General features: G+C 40.5%; 1 protein-coding gene across 1 annotated transcript in view; it reads left to right on the top strand.

Annotated features, from left to right (window-relative positions):
• Positions 1–13,924, top strand: part of atrn (attractin) — a 199,021-nt gene that overhangs the window by 28,591 nt on the left and 156,506 nt on the right. The window contains exons 5-7 of the mRNA XM_084742147.1: positions 6,256–6,452; positions 10,607–10,775; positions 13,121–13,211. Coding sequence (XP_084598273.1) covers positions 6,256–6,452; positions 10,607–10,775; positions 13,121–13,211 — 457 coding nt within the window. The remainder of the gene's footprint in view (positions 1–6,255; positions 6,453–10,606; positions 10,776–13,120; positions 13,212–13,924) is intronic.

Below are 13,924 nucleotides of genomic sequence, written 5' to 3'. Positions count from 1 at the left end.
TCTTACACATTAACAAACATCAATGTAAATATGCTAGAATTAGCCAAAAGGCTAGTTTTCATCTGTGGTCCCTGGCCAGATGTAAAGTTGGCAACCTAAAATCTGCACCCTGCTTTCCCTTGAATACCAGTCATGTTCTGAAGTCTACAGCTTAACCAAATACATTTTTCTATTTCATTATTTCCTAAAAAAAAAACGCATCTAAAACAACATGTGGCTAAGATAACCATGTGTATTAGATTTTAATGTGCATGGGATTAAGAAATTATACGTGGCTTCTCTATATTGGGGTCCCTGTTCTCTTAAAAGTTTCATCGGCCATTGAGAAACCCATATCAGTTGAGCACCAATTTTAATTTATAAAATGGAAAACAGCTGTTTCAGAACACCTCAAAAGGTCATAAACACAAAGTAAAATTTTCAAGTCAAGTCAGAAAATCGGGTGGTGAAAATCGGACACCAAAATTCAACCAAGAGAAGGAATCGCCTGAAGGAATCGATCAGATATTTGTCCCGTCACGTCTCGTTCTGTCAGTCACATGATCCAACAAAAAGAAGGAAAATGAGCAGGGAGAAACATCAGACCCATTGACGTCTGTGAATTTGTACTTTTGAAATGGAAAGACTTGGAATTCCCTTCCGCCTTTAATGTTGAAATGATGTAGATTCTACATCATTTCAACATTAAAGGTGCAGTCACTGATTCTGAAAAAAATACCAGGCTGTCAAATTACAGAGGGCCTAAAGATAGTTGTTTTTTTGAGTCTCATTCCTGTGTAGTAACATACTGACAGTTTTGGAATGAGAGACTCAACAATCAACTATCTTACCGACCTGTAATTGACAAAAATCTGCCATCGTGGTTTTGATTTTCTAAGGAGAGGAGGAGCATCGGCCTAATTTTCTCTCAGACCACTTGAACTACATTATGTTTACAGGTTATAACCCAATGATGCCAAAAATAAACTTTTCCTTTCCCAGCTTGAGTAGTCAGGGGTGGTTGAATTTCACAATTCGATATTAAAAGGATGCAAAATGTGAATTATTACAGCCTGTCTTTGCCTCTATACACTATCATTAGCTATAAACAAGCGATGTTCTCATCTACTCCACTTTTCCTCGTACCGTGCATTTAGTTGGCCCATTTTGGTTACAGCCCCGGTAATGACACTGACTGCACTTTAGGGTTACATCGTGGTACTTAAACTCTATCCTACCATTTGTGGGTCCAGTGCAGAATCGCTGTATTTTGGTACAGATGCTACACAGCACACGTCTTTGGATTTTTATAAATGCATTAAATATAAATCAGTTGCAACAAGCTGCTCAGCTGAATCATCACGTTGGTGCTATTACATGCTGTAAAGCAAAGTGGAGGCCAGAATTTAATGTTGGCACCCTTTTAAAAGTTAGACCAGGCCACGTTGAATGATTAGCTGGATACAGAGGCACAGAGCAGTTTGTAATAGGAAAATGCAAAATGTCACCAATGACGGAGTAAGATGAGTTATGGACCTGTGGGTACACATTCATGGCTGACATAATTTTTCTATATGAGCCATCATGGGCATACATAATTATATATTCCAAGGGCACATCTGGGGTCAGTATTGTTTTTTTATCTACTCCTCATTTAGTCCACCTTTTCCCTCTTGGATAATTGTTTGTTTTTGACAGTTAAGTTGTCAAAAGTATCAAAATGTTTATACTTTTTCAATAAGTGCAATTCTAGTATTGTGACAACTCAAGTACTATATTAATTTCTGCAGTAATGAGGTAGTACGACACATTATGAACAGGATTTTGATAATATTATTACAATTACTATGTCAAGTACTGTGTTAACAAGGGTGCTGGATTCACTACAGGAAGGAGGGGGGCAAAACTGACAACCTGAACAGACATATTACAAACACTAACAAAGAGTAACATTTGCTTTTTGGAACATAAAACAACAAACTTAAACTACTCAGTCAAGCATTATTGGCATGGCTCTATTGGCTACTCGTTAAAACAAATTACAAACTGGAACAAAGAGCCTGAGAGCAGCAGACTCTGATCCACCTAGGCTGCAAAATGTAGATAAATATATTTATTCAGCGCCTTTTTATTGGGAATCAGCCTCGCATGTAGTCGAAAAAATAGACTTGAAATGTCAATAAATGCGCCAGGTTGTGTTTATGCCTGAGAAACACGGCTGGTGCAGACAGGAACGATTTGAAACGTCTTTTTACCATAATGTTGACATATTAGGAAGTAAAACAATCCTGATATTGTTATATCAGCTGATATTCCTTATACAGAATATATGCATAAAAACACATTTTTTGGAATGATCACTTGTGCATTGATCCCTGAATGCTTGTGACTAAGATATGTGCTGGAGACAGTGAAACAGTGAACCATCACTGATATTTTTAATAATCAGAAAAAAATAGAAATAAAAAATACAAATAGAGCAAAATATATGTATCTATTCATCCTGATTTGAGGAAAAAGATCAAATATAAACAGAAAGCTGCCTGTAAAGCTAAAAAAAATTACCGTCTTCTGTTTTAGGATGCCTAGTTATACTTCTGTGCTTATTTTGCTGGAAGTAATGCAGAAACAGTGTAATGCATCACTCTACGCAGGCAGTAATAGTGTAAAGTAACTTATTACTATCAAATGAAAGTAACAAGCAATATCGGATATATTACATTTTGAAACTAACTTTCCCGCCCATGTTTTCTGCATTTCCTGTATGTTGTCTTTTCTTGTGAATTGTTAGTGTCTGTCTTCTGTATCTAACAGCAACTTTTCAGAGACCAGTTGGGACTTCTTGGCAGTAAAAAAAAACAAGTTTTCCCATCATATTATGCTTACTCAGAGATCTATAAAAGCAGAAAACACAATAATTCACATTTTTATACAACAAACATCTACCAACAATAATACAAAAAAGGAATCTCATTCCTTTAATAGGCAAAAACATCCATATATCAGTGCAGGCACCATACGCACAGATAAACCAAACTTCACACCAGTCAAAAAGAGACAAAAATGTCACTCATTTTCTCCGACTTGGTTGTTTCAACTGCCATGAAAAGTGGAGCCTGTCCCTTACAAACATCTGCAAAGGACACAATGGACCCCTGCATTTTTCCCTTGCTCATTGGCACCGTCGCCATAGCGATGGGCTTGAAGTTGGGCTGAGAAACACACGGCTGGATGAAAGCGAAGTGCCCCCGGGCCCCCCGGTCTTTGGTGTCTGGGAGAGGTGGAGGAGCCGAAACATCAAACCCTCAGCCTGCTGAAGGAACATGAAAGGATGACGAGGGCCCTTTGTGTCGTCTGTCTCGCTCCCAAACATGTTTGTCTTCAGGAGGAAGAAAACTGAACATCTCACTTCAGTCTCCCGTTTGATGGATAATAACTTTCGGATTAAAAAGTTTTGACATTTACTTGTTTACTCTTTGTTATTAAAAAAAAAGACATTGTCTAGTCTTGTATACAGTTTGCAGGGTTTTCCATATTGATAGATGTTTCCTGCAATATTCTGTATTTTTCATTAAGCAAAAAAAAAAAGAACTGATTACTCACAAGTATTGTCCAAGTATCAAAAGCCTGATATATCTTATTTAGGGATCCTAAGCAGTTTGAAAAAGTATGAGATGTATGGAAATTGATTTTAGTAAAAAATCAAGCCTGTTAAGGATGGAAAAGACTGTTGAAAAAATATGTTTCTAGACTATTCTTCCCTTTATGTTTTCTAATCATGCTATGTTCTGTTTTCTTGCGGTTTTGAAAATGTGTACTAATGCGTGCTAGAGCCAGCTTGAAAGCACAGCAAGAAGTATGGCATGTGCCTGAACGCATCTCTGCAGTGCTGCCTTGACGCCTGTTCATCACAATCTAGAAAATCAGCTCTGCCTCAGCTGTACAAAAAAAGCATAACATTGCAAATAACATCAGGTGCATACTTGTCACTGTTTGGTGAAAATTGACGGCTAAGATTTTGTGAGACTATGTGGAGGACTCCAGTGCAATGCCAGCATTTGGATTTGTGAATGGTACTAAAAAAGGACAGTTTTTATGGGGAACAAAATAATCAGCAATTTGAAATGGTTTCTTTTTTGGAGTCTGCGTCCATGTGATTTCGGCCCGCTATGACTGTCACCGTTGTATGGACGTTGTTGTTGGCAGTGTGATGTTGTCATGGCACCAGTTGCTATGTGCCAGTTCCACGCTACATGTTAAGTGTGTACTGTATGCACTATACACTCCTAGTATGCTTTTTTTACATTTAGTATTGAACACAGCAATCAATGTACTTTTCCCTTTTGTGCTAACAGGAAAGGAACAATATGTGTGCCAACATCAACAGGCATCAATCACACTCTGACTTTGGAAAGCTGCTGTTAAACTTCACAAAGAGCCTCAGCAACACAGTGTTTTTTTTTTTTTTTTTTTTTTTTTTTACAAGAAAAGAAACAGCTATTACATTTAGTGAATTAACAAGAAAGCACAGCTGATTAAGAATTTGTCTCTGCTTTTACTTCCCCGCTCTATATGCAAATAAACATGTTTGCAAAACGCGTGTTTGTTTTTGTCACGGCCTGCTGAGACAAACAGACACAATTTTCTCTCCACAAAGAAAGACAAATAAAAGTATGGCATTTGCAGAATTAACAAGAATGCCCAAATGATTAAGAATTTGTGATAGGCAGTGTTCTGCAAAGTTTATAAAGTTACTCCTCACTCAATTATTCTCAAAAGAGCGCAGGTTTTTTTAAGGGAGTCTGGGGTTACTTGTGTGTTCACAAACATCCGCCCATGCTTGATTTGCATTACAATTAAACGAATGATGGACTTACTGGACGTCAGTCACGTAGGCAGTCTTTCAGTGTGGCCCATCATACATTAGCCTTCACACACAGGTGTGGTCAAGATGTGCATTCACACCTGTCCTTAGAGCTGTCCACTTATGATGGGATCACTAACATGTTAATATCAGGCCTGAACAGGGCCAAAGAGAAAACACAATTAAAGCTACCAGGGGTTCCAGAGACAGAGTCAAAAATACATATTTTTCTCCTGGCCTGCAGCACTTTTTATCTATCAAGATGTTTTTGGTGGGAGTTGCAGAGTTTTTGAAATATCCTCTCTAGAGAAGTCTGCCTTCTCTCCAATATAATGGAACTAAATGGCACTCAGCTTGAGGCGATCAAAGCACCAAAAAATACATTTGAAAAATTCAAAACCAGCATCTCTTTCCAAATATCGTGACCCGGTTACTCAAGATAATCTACACACCCTGTTATGAGCAGTTTCATGTCAGAACTATTTTCTTTCTGTTGGGGAAATAAGTAGTTCTGGTACATTTACTGCTGAGAGACAATAGTTCCTACATGAAACTGCTTACAGCGAGGTCTGTGGATTATTTTGAGTAACCACGTCATGATTTTCTGGAAAGAGACACTGCTGTTGAGCTCATAGTACTTTTTTGGCATGTTGCGCACTCCAGGATTAGTGCCATCTCATTCCATTACATCGGCGAGACGGCTGAAATCTCCAAAACTCTGCAACTCACACCAAAACAATGTAGATGGATAAATAGCACCACAACCCAGAGGGAAAATATGCTTTTCTTGATTCTGGGATGAACTGTTCCTTTAACTACAACAGATATTAGATATACTGTAACTGGAAAGAGTATGTTGCCCTCATTCCAGCAGTATATGTTTTACATTTTTATATTCTGGTTTGACTCAGAGAAGAGGAGGTTTGATTGTTGGCACAAAATGTGTCAATTGGGTGCTAACAGAAGAGCTAAATGTACAACAGAAAAGACTTGTTGAGAGACACGGAGAGCGTCGGTAGGGCTGTTTTTACTGCAGATTGGCTGTGTTCACCATCTGCTCTTGTGTGCCTGTTATGACTTTATGTCTGTCGTTATGTTATCTCGGCCTCTAGCTCGATGCTGTTCCAGTGCAGACGGCCCTCTGAGGATGAGTGACAAGTGTTGAGGCAGGCGCATGACCACTCGACGAGGAAGCATGATGCCAATGACAACACCTTATGCTGTCTGAAGGGGAAATGTTGCATATTTTATCTTTAAGCCTGGAGACAGCTGATGCGCTGCTCGCACACAGGCAGATGTAGCTCAGTTGTTGAAAGGTGTTCCTGATGTTTTATTCAGGGTCTATATTTCAGGCACCGTCTGAATCCTAGTTTCTCTTCCCTCTCTGTTTCCTCCTCTTTCCTCCTTCCCAGGCTGAATACGTGTCCCAACAACTGCTCCGGCCGCGGCGAGTGTCGTGTGGGGAACTCCACTGGTTCGGTGTATTGTGAGTGTGAGCCCAACTGGAAGGGGGAAGCCTGTGACGTCCCCTACTGCCTGGCTGACTGTGGCTTCCCTGACAGAGGTCGCTGCCAGGACAAGACATGCATCTGCGAGACTGGATGGCAAGGTGGGCTGGCACTGCAGCAGCATCAGCTTCGGCTGACAGTGACCTCATTGTCTCTGCCTCACATGCTGCGCCGGGTTGAATAACCACAATGTCATCAAGCTGGCTTCAACAGGCCCACACATGCCAAACCCTCCTCAGCGACTTAAATAAGAAAGAACAGTGATTCTGGTCCCAGGGGAGGGTATATCATAAATCTAGCTGCCAAGAACAGCCACAATTAATACAGGATATGCATGGAAAGACAGTGTGGCTGCTTTCTATTTTCAACACTGTTTTATGGAGCGTGTATGGCACTTTCAGTAGCAAAGAAAATGAAGATTAGATGCAACAACTCTCATTAGGCCTCTGCGTCTCTTTTATAGCTATACCAGCTGCCTTCAAGCCATGTTTTTGCGTGTTTATTAATTCTATTTTAGTCTGGTATTTCTGCACAGCAGTACAAGATTAAGCTATTCTAACATTATTTGTATTATACACTCAAAAAATATAGATGCAGTACTTTTTTTTCGCTCCTAAGATCCAAGACTTCTACTGTGCACATAAAAGGTTTATTTCTCTCAAATTTTATTTAGGAGTTTGTTAAATTCTGTGTCAGTGAGCCAAGTTAATTCACCTGACAGGTGTAGCCTATCAAAATGTTGATTAAACAGCAGTTTTATTGCACAAGTGTGCCTTCATTGGTCACAATAAAAGGACACTCTAAAATGGCAGGAAAAAAGACTTTACAGGGGCAATCAACTATGACCTTTTCACACAGGGTTTTCTTTTTCCACGCTGCTCTACCTCTGATTGGTTTACCCTGATATTCTTACCCTAACCAATCACTTCTCATGCCTGAACCTAACCATCCCAGCCAACAAAGGCTGCCAGTACTAGCAACAGTGTAGCGTTCACAGTAAACACACGTGGAATAGCCTTGAATCTGGATTGGTGTCACGAGTTGGATACCTGATGAATGCCTTAGACCAATATCAATCTGGGCTTGCCAGATACTGATACTGGATTGGATCAGTCCCATCTCTAGTGGTCGGTATAGTTGACTAATTTATGTAAACTTGTAGGACCAGTTGTCACATGACCTGAAATGAGTCACAATTTAAGCCCTTGCATGCATGTCATGGCTTGTATGTGCAGTGCTTGTGTAAATGTAAATTGTTATATTCCACAACTGATTTTAGGAGAGTTAAAAAAAAAAAAGGAATCGTCCAGCAAAGTGCTGCAGTGTGCAACACTATTATAGATTTTGGAGTTATCCGAGCTTTACAGCTATTTTCTCTTAGAAACATACCCAGGAATAAATGAAAACAAACCTTCCCAGTTAAAAATCCAGTGCAGCTGAGCACTAAGCAGCTCCAGTGGAGCAGTTGGAGGTTTAGTAAAGAGTGTTACTGACTTTATCCGTCCAGATTTTGCCTGTTTATCTGGTGATTCAACCCAGTGCCTCTTCAGTTTTAAGCCTCCGCCACTATTATGGAGGCTCCCGCTGCCCCCACAACATCCATCTGCTGTAACCTGATGGACTTCAAATGAACTTTTTGCAGGATCAGCTTCCTCATCTTTTTTTGTTTGAGTCATGAATATCAAGTCTTTTTTTTTTTTATTTGGCGATGACCTGACACCACTGTATCCTTTTTGAATCAGACCATATGGGCGTTTTAACCGCTCTATTAGTTCTTAAACGGCTCCACTGCGCCGGGCTGCACAAGCAGAGACAACGGCTTAATTTAACTGCAGTTATATCAGCAGCTCAGTGTGCTCACGATCTAATTACCAAAGCTGAGGGAGTTGAGAAACAGACTGGCATTTTTTTAGCCTTTATTACCCTGTCATGGTGTGTTAGCCGAGGAATAGCACATTTAGTGTACTCTGTGCTGCCAGCTTCCAAATGAACTCATTTTCTACACCAACCAGAGCAAAAGCAGAGACAGATGCCTGTTTAGTCAAGCCAGCCTTGCATTTAATCTCTCTTTCACAGATGCCTAGCCTTGAACGAATTACATCTTTATGGGGGCTAAGGCCGCGTTTGTTTTATTCACGGAAATGCCACCAAGGTGCAAAGGTAATTTTGTTTGCTTAGCGATACTGTAGGCAGGTCGAAGAATATTAGCCATCAGGGACTTATTTCAGCTACTGAACAAAACAAAACAGAGCATGGGTAAAGTGACCTTGATTGTTGCAGTGAATCACAACACTTCCTTTCCTGTCACGTGGCCACTTCTGCATTGTTTTGATAACGATCGATAAGGAACTCCCCCGGTGGTTAACATCCTGTTTCTGCTGTAAGATGGAGTGATTGTGCAAAAAAGCTGATGAATGTTATATTCCAGGCTGGATTTTTATCTGTTTAATCAGGGAGGATGGGCAGACTGTAAATGAACAAGATTAACAAACCTGCACCGCAACTTGCGCAGCTCAAAAAGATCGACGGGACGAGAACAAGTTTCTATTTCTGACTTGGCAGCTGTTTGCCGAAAAAACGTCTCTGAATCTTTTCCCCTCATTCAGGAGTGATTCCGGTTTATGCTGCCGTCATTGTTCTCGCCCAGTTAACAGTGGAGGGCAGGTCTGGTCAGGGTGGTCTGTCTGTAAAAGAGTCATTCCATATCTGTAAAGCCTTAAAGTCATAGTTTGGATTATTTGAAGTGGGTTTTTATGAGGCACTTATCGATAGTCAATGTGTTGCTTGAGTAGACGGTGGTCAACACCCCACCTGAAGCAGAGAGGAGTACCATCACAGAAGCAAAGCTATGAACTTCTGTGTATAGGGTCAGCAGTAAAACATCTTTTAGCCACCTCACAGAATTCAGAGTTTTTTTTTTTCTTTTGACCTGTTGGGCAGTTGGGTCAGAAATCAATTTTACTTGCTCCTGTATGGATTATTTTTATATCAAATAACAGCAAAAACTATCATAGATGTTTCATCTAGGGCTGCAATGTCTCTAAAATGTCAGAAAATAGTTAAAAATGTCCATCCCAGTCTCTTAAATTCCAAAGAAATGTCTTTAAATGTCTTGTTCTTTTAGTCCAAAACCCAATGATATTCTGTTTAACATGATAATAAATAGAGAATAGCAGGAAATATCCATATTTGAGCATCTGAAAACTGCATTTTTTTGCGTAAAAATAATTGCTTTAATAATTAACTGATTGTAAAAATAGTTTGACTTTAATTTAATGCCCAGTCGGGCAAGTGAGCTGTTACACTTTCTAGGCAAACATGGCATTTTACTTGGGCAAATGGGCAAATGTTTAAGTGTATGCTATATTTAGAATATTTTCACCACGATACCTTGCTGTCAGACAGCCTTTCCTGACTGGAAACTGACGCTATGTAAACCAGTCTTATTCAACCAGTGTCCCTCTGTGAAATCAGTCACTTTACCCCCAGAACATGGGAGTTTGTGGTGTACGGCTGCCTCAGTTAGTTAGTTAGTGTTGTTGTCTAACTTCTGTGTTTAAAAGGTTAGTCCAGATTCACCAAAATCACACAACAACATAAACAAACCAACTAACTAACAACAGAGTCTGAGCAGAGAAAGAACAATATTTGGTTTATACAATGGTGGTTTCCTATATGAAAAGGCTGTGTGATGACGAGGTGAAGCAGTGAATAGTTATTGTTTCATGTTCAATCTCGTTAAATCTCTCCTGACATCAGAGATAACATCTGTAATCTATCATTTTCCCTACATAGCTGATAACCTCACATTTCACAAACTTTGGTCCTACTTTCTAAGGCTTAATTGCTCCACAACTGCATAATCAGTCAAGTTATCTGAAGGCTTTAAGGGCTTCTTCAACCTCTCTGAACTTTCTGTCACCTCAGTTTTATAATTCAGGAGATGAAATCAATAATAGATCATGTTTTTTTCACCTACACAGTCAATTCATTGAGAGGAGATGACCCCTCTCTAGTACACTCTGCTTAACTGCAGGACATTAAAGTGAACTAATGAAGCCTTTGAGCGTTTAATCCTGCGTTAATGCAAGGACATTCTCGCAGGTTTTTTTCTGGTTTTTGTGCTGATTCATTTTGTTGGGATTTATCTCTTTTAAAGTATTCTGTGTTTATCATATGCAAGTGCAAAAAAGAACTTCCTTTATCATTTAGCCTCCTGTGGAGCCCTCACTCTGTGGTTTCCTTCCCTCTTCAGGTCCAGACTGCTCCGTCTCAGTGCCTGCCAACTCCTCCTTCTGGAGCCGTGAGGAGTACGCCGATGTCGGGCTGGCCAGGGCTTCCCACAAGGCCGTGGTGGACCAGGGCATCATGTGGGTCATCGGAGGCTACGTCTTCAACGCCTCCGACTATCACATGGTCAAAGCGTAAGTGCTCTCCCCTGCGAGCATCCACTCTTGGATTTCAGGCATTTGGCTGCTGCTTTCATCCAAGAGCGCTGCGAGACATGAGGCCTGCTGTTGCTATGCGACTGTAGGGAATGTGCTTTTGAAATGCTGTGTCTCTGTTGCAAAAATTTAAATATTTTGAACTTACATGCTTGTTATACGAGTGCTTAAGTAATACTCTGCTGTCAGTGCTGTCAGGAAGAAGCCAGAGGACTTCCTGTCTGTTGAAAATCAACAAGAGAGAAAGCACGAGTCTGCACAGACAGTTCTGTGTCTGCACAGACTGAGGGATGTGATTAAAACCATAAAATTACAGGATGGGCTGACGCTCCTCACCCTGAACTCCACCCAGGAAGGTCACACTTATTCCCTCGGCTCATATTTTGGTTTTATGGGTTTCACGGAGGCCTTTTTTATCTGCTTTGGCTATCGTTTGAGACTACACGGGAGAATTCTGCAGACTTTACACGACTTCTGGGCACCTTGACATACTTTGAAGCCTTGATTGAGGAACATGTCGTATATTGATAGCGTTGTGGTTTGTAAATTTGGGCGTGGAGACCATTGGCTGCTTGATACTCAGATAAGAGTGACCCATAAAAAATTATTAAAGCTGCACCAGACAAAGTTCCACAGGGTAGCTCCAAATGGCAAAAACAGTTAATGAAATAATTCAACATTTTTGAAAATACACATAGCAATACATAAGAATTCTACATTCAAAAATTACTGAAATGATCAACAAAAACCAGAAATAACACTTTTGACGACTTGCATGTATTGTGTTGCTGAAGCTAGTTTTGGCCTGTCCTTTCTTGTAATACCACTTTGTACCTCAAGAGGCGATGTATCACTGTCTACCCTCAGTCCAACAACATCGAGGTGATTTTCTTGACACTCACTCACTCCTCCAGAAGTGGGCGCCGACTGATGCCCTACCTCCGCCCTTTCACTTCTCTCCTGCTTCACGCCTCTTTTGTCCCAGCCTGCTGTGTCTTCACTGTCCCCTGAGTCGCAGTAGTAATTCCTGTCCCCAAAATGGCCTCAGAGGCTGTTTTCTGTCCCAGTCCCACCATGTTCCAGGAGGCTGCGGAGCCCGGTTCTGGTGCTCATTCTGGTAGCATTCCCTGCTGCGTCTCCCCATCCCAAAAAACTTCCTTCTCCTGATTGTCCACATCTCCTGTGCTTGCAGTGTGAACTCCAGCACTCCCTTGGTGCTCTAAACTTGGGGTTAGGGCAGAGTCAACAAGCAATAGGGTAGCAGCTGCAGTTAGCAGCAGTTAGTGGTTACTTTGGTAATATGCTGCCCCCTAGTGGTTTGGAGTATAAATTTGACAGGTGGGCAGTTTTTACATATTGTACATGTTGCATTTAAGTATAAAGCTGGAGAGAAGCTGTTTAGCTTAGCTTTAGCATTAAGACTGAAATTAAGCAGAAACAGTCAGCTGGATGAATATAACGTGGAGTTGATCTTCTCACATAAGTCACAGCAAGAAAACAAGCAAGAAAATTTCCCAAAATGTTGAACTATTCCTTTAAATATTCAGTCATGTGGTCAAATGTCAATAAACTAATCACAACACGTATATGTAGCTTTAATTCTTATGCAGTGTGATGTTTTATACTTAGGTATACCAAACAGGCAAGAACATCAAAGGTTTTACTGGCCGGAGTCTTATTTTGATTTTCAATTTTCTCTACTCCTTTATGAGTAACTCAGTAAACTTAATATCTTTGGGTTTGAGACAAAACAAGCCATTTGAGGACATCATCGTGGGCTCGGGGAAACAGTGATTGACGTTTTTCACCATTTTCTAGAACAAAAACAATAGTTGCAGCCTTAATTTGAAGTACTGTATGTAGCTCAAACCCCAGGTGTGTGTGTAGACGTGTAGACTCAGAGCACTGTAATCCATATTCCACGTCACATTTTAATGCCTCATCAGCTTTTGTGTAGGTGTAAGGAGTTGCCCAATGTTATTGTGAGTGCTCCTCCTCTCTTGTACTGACTTTACAAGGGAGAAAGAAGAGAGAAGTTTTTGAGTTATGAGTCAAGATTTCCATTTCTAACAGTTTTCCCACGGGCTCTGTCTTTGTCTGGCTGAACTGGGTTTACCTTGTCTTGTCACATTCAAGTGATCAAGGGAGTCTTGACTGAGCAGTTATTTAAATTTATTTTGGCATGTAAAAATGATTGAAAACACAGGAGATCAGGACGCACTTGTGCACATTTTGTCAGTTAGAAAAAACAAATCCTCCTTGTAGAGTTCTTTAAAACCATTCTGTCATGATCATCATACCTCTTGGTTCTCTTGTTCCCGTAGGTATAACCTCAGCAGCAAGAGCTGGCTGACCCTCGACCCCTCCGTCAACACTGTCACGCCACGATATGGACACTCCCTGGCTCTGCACGAGGTATGTGGATGGAGGGAATCGGGATGCACGTTAAGACAACACAATATGACTCAATACTGTACATTTCACTTTGAACATAATGCATTTTACATGCATTTGTAGTTTTGTGAACCCCCAAAAAGGATGAGAAAAGAACAGATGACAACTAAATTAAATGGAAGCTCTAGCAGAAATATTATAAACTCCTCGCCCTTTTATTTATGCTTCCAGTAGTCTGTTTTGTTGTCTGGAACTAATATATAAATCTCTGGGTTGTGATATGCTGCAGTGAAGTGGTGAAGCACTTCCTTCTCAGCCAGAAAGACGGTTAGGAGCCGCTGATGGAATAATAAATTAGAACAAAGATGATTCAGAGGAAGACGCAGTCTGTCTGCTCTGTGGTTTGAGAGAACTGAGTTTGTGCATTACAAACACTCTGCAGCTCAAATTGCATCACGGTGCGCGAATGTGTCTTGTAAGTCAGTGTGGGCTCGCAAGACAAATCTGAAATCAAATCAGCGCTGATACATAACAGAACTGCTGTAAGTCTCACAAAACAGATAATGTGGCGGTTCGGGCTCTCAAGCACACATACGCTCACTGGTTTATACAAAAAAAAAAAAAAAAAAAAAAAGCTGAAGACACTTTTGTTGCCCCTGGAAATGAATGATCCGAGCATTTGTGGAATGGAGCTGTTTTCTGTGGATTTCATGCAATGCTCTTTTCTCTGAGAT

This window comes from Lutjanus erythropterus, chromosome 18, assembly GCF_056507025.1.
Source record: "Lutjanus erythropterus isolate fLutEry1 chromosome 18, fLutEry1.hap2, whole genome shotgun sequence".
Classification (NCBI taxonomy): domain Eukaryota; kingdom Metazoa; phylum Chordata; class Actinopteri; order Lutjaniformes; family Lutjanidae; genus Lutjanus; species Lutjanus erythropterus.
The sequence above is the reverse complement of the archived record's forward strand: the minus strand, read 5'-3'. Positions and strand labels throughout refer to the sequence as shown.